Genomic DNA, 9,212 nt, shown 5'->3' on the forward strand with positions numbered 1-9,212 from the left:
TGACACAGAGTGGCACTAGAGAGAGAGAGAGTAGTTATTCGGTGACACAGAGTGGCATTAGAGAGAGAGAGAGAGTAGTGATTCGGTGACACAGAGTGGCACTAGAGAGAGAGAGAGTAGTTATTCGGTGACACAGAGTGGCATTAGAGAGAGAGAGAGAGTAGTGATTCGGTGACACAGAGTGGCACTAGAGAGAGAGAGAGAGAGTAGTGATTCGGTGACACAGAGTGGCACTAGAGAGAGAGAGAGTAGTGATTCGGTGACACAGAGTGGCACTAGAGAGAGAGAGAGTAGTTATTCAGTGACACAGAGTGGCACTAGAGAGAGAGAGAGAGAGTAGTGATTCAGTGACACAGAGTGGCAATAGAGAGAGAGTAGTCATTCAGTGACACAGAGTGGCACTAGAGAGAGAGTAGTGATTCAGTGACACTAGAGAGAGAGAGTAGTGATTCAGTGGCACTAGAGAGAGAGTAGTGATTCAGTAACACTAGAGAGAGAATAGTGATTCAGTAACATATATTGGCACTAGAGAGAGTAATGATTCAGTGACACAGAGTGGCACTAGAGAGAGAGAGTAGTCATTCAGTGACACAGAGTGGCACTAGAGAGAGAGTAGTGATTCAGTGACACAAAGTGGAACTAGAGAGAGAGAGTAGTCATGCAGTGAAACTAGAGAAAGAGAGAGGAAACTGTAATTCAGTATCACAAGCGGAGTCAGTGACTTGTGGCTGATGATTCTTAGTGACATAAATAATTTATTTTTAATATAATTGTTCAGAAATACTAAAAGGTAAATAAGAAAAATGAGTATTAGAATAAAAGCTGACTATTATAATTATGTCCATATCTTATAGTGATAGAGGTTCCTCAATGATGTGTTTTATCATTATTTATTAGTAGCAATATTATAGAGTGCTGCTCTGATAAATACTGAATAAGGAATTCAAATTGGAAAAGAAAAAAATTGTGAGATTTTCCACAAAATAATTTTTCTTAAAAATGGAATCCCCTGGTGGGACAGTGGCAAGTCTGTAGATTTACAACAATAAAATCAGGGGTTTGATTCCCCTTGGTGAACACAGCAGATAGCCCGATATGGCTTTGCTATAAAACACACACACTTAAAATTTGGCATCTTTACTGCAAGAGATTTCATCAATGCAGGCAGGGCAATATTATCCAGAATTTGTCAGTGTGATATGCCATGTGTGCCTTCTTTAACTGCTACATTGGATTAAGTCCAAACTGTGATAGTAATCCCACCACTCTTCACAATCATACCCAAAAGTTTAATCTCAAACTCAGACTTATTGTCTACATGCTCATTTTCCACAGCTCTTCACCCTCAAATTTGATGCTCTAGACACTAGCAGTCCGACTCGTCACTAAATTCCCGGCTGCTGAATTTGATGCCAGAGTATAATAATTAAAGTCTTGTACCAAAATTTTAGTTTGTGTGAACTTGTTCAATTCTGAGAGTGGCAACTTCTACTATTATTGATAAGACCTTCACTCCATTGTTCTTTACTCTCATATTTGGTGCTCAAAGCACTAGAAGTCTTAATAACTTCTCATCAAATTCAGCACTCAAGAATGATGTTAAAAGTTTAATAGTAAAATTTTAGTTTACGTGAACCTGTGCAGCTTCTACTATTAGTAATAATAAATCAAAGAATATTAAAATAAATGTTTTGCTGAAGAATGAATTGATAGTTCGCTGACACGTTAGGTTAACATTTACTTGAAACCTATCTTTGAAAGTAAAATTCTGTGAAGCCAAATTACCAGCCTCTATACTATACTTTGTAATATAAAGAAGTGGAATATTGCTTCTTTTTTAAAGTCAAATATGTTAATTTTGTTTACAGTTTGATAGATTCAACAATACAATTTTTTAAAATGAGGTTAATTTAGTATTTATAGCACTCCTATATTTTCACCCAGAAGAGATATCATTTATTACTCTAGAATAGAAACGTTTACAAATGGAACGTTAATGATGTATTAAATTATTTATTCCAATAGAAATATTTAAAAGACTGTTGTAATGAATTTTTGAATACATGGAAGTAAGAAAACGTGAATTTTTATCTTCTAGGTGAAAAGTAATTTTAGAACTGCCATCACCATTCCAGAAAAATCATGGTCCCGCTTTCGAGACATATTTGCTGAATACATTGACAAAATGAAAGATCTTACAGAGCCACCTAGTGAGGGTGGAAAGTAGGGTTGATCAAGAACAGAGCAATGACTCTCTCCAACCTGTATGCTTGGGTCAGTTGTCTTCTCATACTGACTATCGTAAAAGTGGGATTCTCTGTTATTTGTGCATGCGATGGGGAAGGAAGTGGCCTGGTGTCAATAGTTTCTTTGGGAAGGAACTGCTGACATCATCAGTTTTCTACCTAATGCAGCTCCATTGCACTGTAGGAAGAGTGGCTGGTTGATCTTGCTTTTTTGCAGTAGTGTGCAGATTGTCTTCTATTTGTTGTGTATCCAAGATGGAGTTTCTTATCACCTTCCTTACAACCAAGGGGGAGGAGGAATTTGTTGCTGCATAAAATATGGTGAAAGGTGTACATTTGACTGAATAATAAACTTTTGATGTTAATATTATAATTGTTTTGTATAAACTTTTGCCAGAACTACAAGCAAGTCATCTCCCACTCCAGTTTTTAATCCTACAGAATGCTGCAGTTGTAGTGCAGGTTTCTCAATAAAAAGTTTTGTTGGGTTTTTGAGGGTATTTCCAGTCTCCACCAGTAGCACATTCAGCTTAAACATAAGATTAAGTTATTGAGGGTATTTCTGGTTTAAACCCAGAGCACATCCAGTTAGATTGATTACACGTAAGTTCATGTTTGTCAAAAGTATGCTCCTTTATTAAATAAAGGTATTTCTGAATTCCGTGGTTTAAAAAAGAAAATGTCCCTGTTATTAGCAGTTTTCAACACGTAAGTCGAGAATTTGTGAAAGGGGTCACAAACAAATTTTGAGAATAGCTAATAACTTATTTATTTAATTAGAAAATGTGTAGTAAGCTAGGTGTTTTTGCACTAAAAGTATTTATTGGGTTCTGAATGAGCATCAACGTTTACAAATGGATTCTGAGTCAGAAAGGTTGAGAACAACTGCTGTGTGACCTCTAGTCTAAATAATACCACTCCATATACATCTACAATAGAAGCAACCATAAATACACTTATTATATGACCTATTAATGTAGACATTTACAAAATAGTCTTTTCTTGATATTGATCATATATATATATATATATATATAATAGCTTACAAACTATTGATTACATTAATTGTTTATAGGAGATTAAATCAGCACTATAAAACAATAATGAATTAAATATCACAATACTGTTATTGGTCCTGGTTAATAACGGATAACGTCTGTGGTAATAGCACTCGAATGCGTTGGGGATATCCCATCTATCAGACAATATCCAAATGTCAATGCCAATCTAGTCAGCGGCCATGGAAAAAAAAAAAAAAATCATCAATCAAATAAGGGTACGAAGCTGAGTGCTTACACACACAACGTCTCAGCTTCTACTGCCTTTCACTATCTATAGCCAGTTGTGGGAAGACAGTTACCCTTAAATTTCTTAAAGTAGAAATGAATTGAAATAATTCTATTACTTAAACTCCCAACCTCCACCCTTACAAAAAGATATTAAATAGAACTATAAAATATTGAATAGAACTAAATAGAACCATAAAATATTAAATAGAACTATAAGATATTAAATAGAACCATAAGTTTATGTAAGAAAAATAAACACAGAGATGATAGTTTCAGTATTAAAACAGTAATTTTATTCAAAATGGCTTATGCATTGAGTTTAAGAATGGTTAAATATGTTGTTAATTATATTTATTACTTTCTTAAAGGTTTAGCTATTACCCCATTCTTCAATGATATAAGAACTTTTTAAAATATACTACACAACTTTAGTTACTAGGGGATTAAATCTTGTTCCATATTCTACTACAAGTTCAGCTGATTTTTTTCTGATTCAGGAATGGTAACTATTTGATTAACTTTGCATAAGGCTGACTGACTGCTTTGTTAAACTTACCAACTTGTGTATATTGTTCGTATAGATTTTTTTAAATTTAGATTCTGGTTTATTCATGGTACTTAGTCTCTATATAGGGGAAATTCTCCTCAGCTCATCATAATATGTTTTCCACATGATTAGCTGATGATCGATGTTTGAAAGACATTGTGAACTAGACACAATATGTTTACCTAATAGGAACTTAGTTTTAAGCTCCTACCATAGAAGACACAAGTTATGTTTATATCCAGGCCACTTCCAAAACTTTTCACAACTGAACTAACCTCTCTTAATGTGACCTATAGGTCAGTAATGCTTTAACTAGAGAGCTGAGAGTGAGTTATAAGTTTTCTAATTCATTCAGCTGCGTTCGATATGTGAAATAAATGGTTAATTTTTTATAATCAAGGTGTTTTGTTTATTAAATTATTTGGAACAATGTAACTTTACTATCCTTATGATAATATCATCGTGAACAAATGCATATAAGCTACTCCTAACCAAGTTGTTTGTGTGCATAGTATGCAAAAAACACGTCTTTTGATATGAATTGAAGCTAAATAACAGCCAATAATTTTGGAAACCTGAACATTTTTTGACCTCTGCAGGAACATACAAGGGTAACCTGACATTGTTGTTTTGAACAAAACCTGTAACCAAACTTTACAATTGCTCCTTGAACACTATGAACGAAAGTTGTACACCTGGTAAGAAATGGGTGCAGTTGTCATCAAGTATACAACGTATAGGTGCAAGGATGTTAGCTCAGTTTTATGAACTGTCGGGATGCTTGAACTTTATCTCTTTCTGTTAAAAAACAACAACAGTAAAACTATTTTGATATGAATATGTAACTTAGTTAATAATGTATCAGTAAAATTTTCTTACATTTCAAAGCAAGTTTTTCTATAAAAGCAAATATTAATTCCTTATCTACCAAATACATCCAATAACACTGGATTCTAAGGTTCTTTACAGTGATAATTAATATTTCATTATAACGAAAAGAATAAGGTGAGGTTACATATGATGTTTTTCTTTTACTCTGCATTACCCAAAGGCGGTATTTACACTTTTCACTCAGCCTGATGATAATTTTTACTTTTAGATATTGTTGGATTTGAACACACATATAGACCTTTCTGAATAGTTGGTACACAAATAAATAAATATATTTTCAAATGCTGAATACTTGGTTCTATTAAGCAACTTTAAAAATTACACATTCTGTCTCTTAAAATTCTTAAGTTAATTTACATTAATTATAAGTTTTACTTTTGATTCTTTGTTTTCGCTAACACCATATAAAGTAGAATTAATAATGTAAACATTACCTCCACAATTATATTTTGTAATCCCAAGTACTTTATCACTGAAGAGAGATTTATGTTTTTGGGGCATCCAGCTATATTTAAAACTTTTCCCATCTGGTATGTTGATTTGGTGTAAGTAAGCTTTTCTAGTTTTAGGACTTTATAAAAATGTAACATTAAACCAATCTGTAATGCTCATAATGAAACTACTTTCACAAATATTGATTTCATTTTTCAGATTTTAAACTCCATAACTTTTAATACTTTTTTATGACAACTGGGAAAAGAAAGGTTAAAAATTCAGTGAGTGATAACATGTTACAATAAAGGGTTATATGGGTTATTTAACGCATTGTTTTATTATACTCTAAAGCTTGAGCCCCCTCCCAAGTGGCAGCGGTAACTTTGAAACCTCACAAAGCCATAAACCCATGGTGGGCACAGTACATATAGCCCATTGTGCAGGTTTGCACTTAACAACTACGAAACTAAAGCCCGATGTTTTATTAAACCAAATTATGTTATTAATTGAGTCACATATCAGTGCTGTGATGTTATGAGAGTGTAATATACCCAACGGCATGTTGTACCAAAATATCACAAACCAATAACTGTACAAAAAGTTTAATTAAATATTAGTCTACTGAAAACCTTTACCACTAGATGGCAGCACTAATAAAAAATAAAAAGTGTATTTCCAGAAAGTCCTGTTAATTAATAGAAGAAATACAAGGCTAGAGTAGAAAATAACGTAATATGTATAAATAGGGGTTAGTTATAATTTTACTTTCAGAATTTTTTTTCTAATTTTGTATCACTTTGAAGCAACAAGATAAAAAAACACCCTACGATTTTAGTGTTTCTGTAAAACAACTTCAGCTTAGTTATGGAATAATTAATATAAAACAATTAATGGACGATTTAATATTGTAAGAAATTAACTTATTGATTCTCACTTTTTGCTTAGATGTTTTATTAGTATCCAGTATTTCATTTGCCATTTTACAATATTAGATCTCTGTTGGCTTATAACGCTAAAACTCAGGTTTCGATACCTGCGGTAAGCAGAGCACAGATAGCCAATCATGTATTCTTAATACCATGTAATTGCAACATCTGTTAGAAATACGATTTTAGTATGTTTTAAAACACTGGGTTAAAGAATGGGTTTATATTAGGCAATATTAAAGTTAAATTACGTGTGATATTGTTGGAAAATGTGTGTAGTTGATTGTTAAAACTGTGTTGAAAAAATAAAGGATTAAGTTTCATAAGAAAATTAGTCTCGCTTTCCCAAAAATATCTGTATAAAAGGCTTAGTATTACTTACATAATATACAACGAAGACCACTTTTTTTTAGTTATTTGTGTTGAGGTGTGAAAGGCATTATACGCATATATATAACGTATATTTCCAAAAGTAAAGTAGAACCATTAGTTGGTTATACATCTGTCATATAAAGTGTTTCCAGAATAAGTTGAGGCATGTTGTCTATGACGTATTTTCGCACGGGCCGACTAGGCTCAGGCCTAGGACAGCAATATTCCCGTGGCATCGTTTGTTTTTAATCATTGATTTGAATGAAAAATATATAGCGAATGCAAAACTAATGAGTATGCAAGTGAACCTAACCCTCCCAGGTCGCGCACAACGACCAAACAGTGAAAAAGCTCTACGCACTTTAATATATCACTGCATGTTGTATCATAGTACTAGTACAATCAGTACATGGGGTATTCGTATTCGAATACAGCTTAAGGAGTATTCGTACTTGTATTCGAAATATTTGGCAGAGAAAATCAAAATATTCTTATTCAAATTCAATGGCACAGTATTCGCTGAATGATTTAGTGAATACTTAAAATTGTAAGAGTAAATATCAACTTTTGTACTCATGAAATTTCTAGACTGTCATTATTAAACGTTAATTTCTCTTTCAATAAGATGTTTGTACTGAAAGAGAAATTTATACTTTTTCTGTATAAAAAAACAATGTAATATAATACGTCATTTGATAGATGAAAACCTTAGATTTCTATTGGTTATAAATAATATGGTATTGAACGTCAGAGAGAACTACTGACAAATCCTGGAAGAGAGGACATGACAAGTGGGTGTGGCAAGAGGAGTCTGATTTTTTATTTGATGGCTATGTAACCAAACAAAATTGAAGGCTATGAAAATTATGCTTTGCCTGAGCGATGACAACGTTATAATGAGTAATTGGCGTTAAATTTCGAACTTCTAGAAGAAGTGGTAAACAAATTATAAAAGATAAGATGCCTAGAGAAAAAAAGTCACATTTCTCACACTAGGGGAAATCAGGATTTTTTTAACATTAACTTATAAAAGTAAGAACTTAAAACTTATATTCTAATAAAAAAGAATATTATTAGCTACGAATTTATGCTATACTAATTGGTATAACATGAAGAAAAATTAGTTTAAGGAAAGTTTGAATGTAACTTACCAAAAACATCGTGACATGCGGAGGAAAAGATGCCCGTGGCGAAAGGGCTAAAACAGGTCAATACTTTCCAACCACCTTAAAAAGTTATTGTATTACATCGGTTAGTTAATCCAGTCAAGTTAAATCAGGTCAATACTCTCCAACCACCTTATAAGTTATTGTATTACATGGTTATTAATCCAGTCAAGTCACTTGAAAGAGTTTCAGATTGCTACTAAACTATCTTTAATGGTACATGAACACTTCCTACTGCTAGATCTGGTCATATCAAAGCAAAGTGTAAATAGTGAGAGAGGACGATTTATAATTCAGGAAAAACCTCTTCTAACCTGCTGACACATCTGAAGGTAAGCCTTTCTATTATTTTTGTTAATATGAAGTATATTCTATGTAAATTATATAGTATAATATAGGTAAACTAAATTTCCCATGTGTGTTAAACTATATCTTTTATTATTTTAATTTATTTAGTATTATATATTTTTATTATAAACTATATTATATAACTGAGATACCCTTTTGTATTTCTAGCGTAATCATAAGGCAGAGCTACAGAATACTACATCTTGATCTGGTACTTCCACCCAGGTATAGCAGTGTACTATACAGACTCAACTAAATATAAGTCTACACACTCTCGTCAGAAGCACATCATTAACAAACACGTCAATTTTATTACCGGTACACTGCAACCCTTCTCGGTGGTGGGGGTCAAAAATTTTTCAAGCCATCGTGTCCTACATTAGAAAATCAATGCAAGCAACTGACCTACTTCAGGGAGAGGCGAGAGTTCAGTTGGTAACACCAACACTCAGATTGAACTCAGAAACTAAGATGGTTAAGTTTTTATTGAAGATTATTTAAGTTTTTTAGTGAATATTGGTGTATAGAAGACATTTTAATACTAGAAATAAACGGATCTTATAACATCAACAAGCAAAACATTGAGTGTCTGTAAAAACAACAATTTGATGTTATAAGATTGTTTATTTCAAGTATTTATTGAATATTTCCCAGGAGAAGTTGGATAAACCAGATACTGGCACATCGAAACTTACTTTGTTATTTCATTTTGAAAAAATAAAAGCATTGAATGTTATTATTTATTATTATTTTTTATTTGTTTCAGTTACTAAAAGGTTTGTTTTATAAAAGTATTGAAATCTTATCGTCTGCTGTTTTATCATTATTGTATGTTACCTGAGAAAGTCTTCATGAATACATTCCTATGTATTCGTATTCAAATACTTAGCATTTTTCCTGAATTCGTTTTCGTAAAAATATAAAGTATTCGTATTTGTCGAACTGCTGTATTTAAGTGTTTTACACTCACAAAAAAGAAACCTATCATTCTA

At 32.5% G+C, this 9,212-nt stretch overlaps 1 protein-coding gene across 1 annotated transcript in view; it reads left to right on the forward strand.

Moving 5' to 3' along the window:
- Nucleotides 1-2,907, forward strand: part of LOC106469736 (transcriptional activator protein Pur-beta-like) — a 47,238-nt gene extending 44,331 nt beyond the window's left edge. The window contains exon 7 of the mRNA XM_013930248.2: nucleotides 2,099-2,907. Coding sequence (XP_013785702.1) covers nucleotides 2,099-2,227 — 129 coding nt within the window. The 3' untranslated portion in view covers nucleotides 2,228-2,907. The remainder of the gene's footprint in view (nucleotides 1-2,098) is intronic.
- The last annotated feature ends 6,305 nt before the right edge of the window (nucleotides 2,908-9,212 follow it).

This window comes from Limulus polyphemus, unplaced genomic scaffold (genome assembly GCF_000517525.1).
Source record: "Limulus polyphemus unplaced genomic scaffold, Limulus_polyphemus-2.1.2 Scaffold3636, whole genome shotgun sequence".
Taxonomy (NCBI): domain Eukaryota; kingdom Metazoa; phylum Arthropoda; class Merostomata; order Xiphosura; family Limulidae; genus Limulus; species Limulus polyphemus.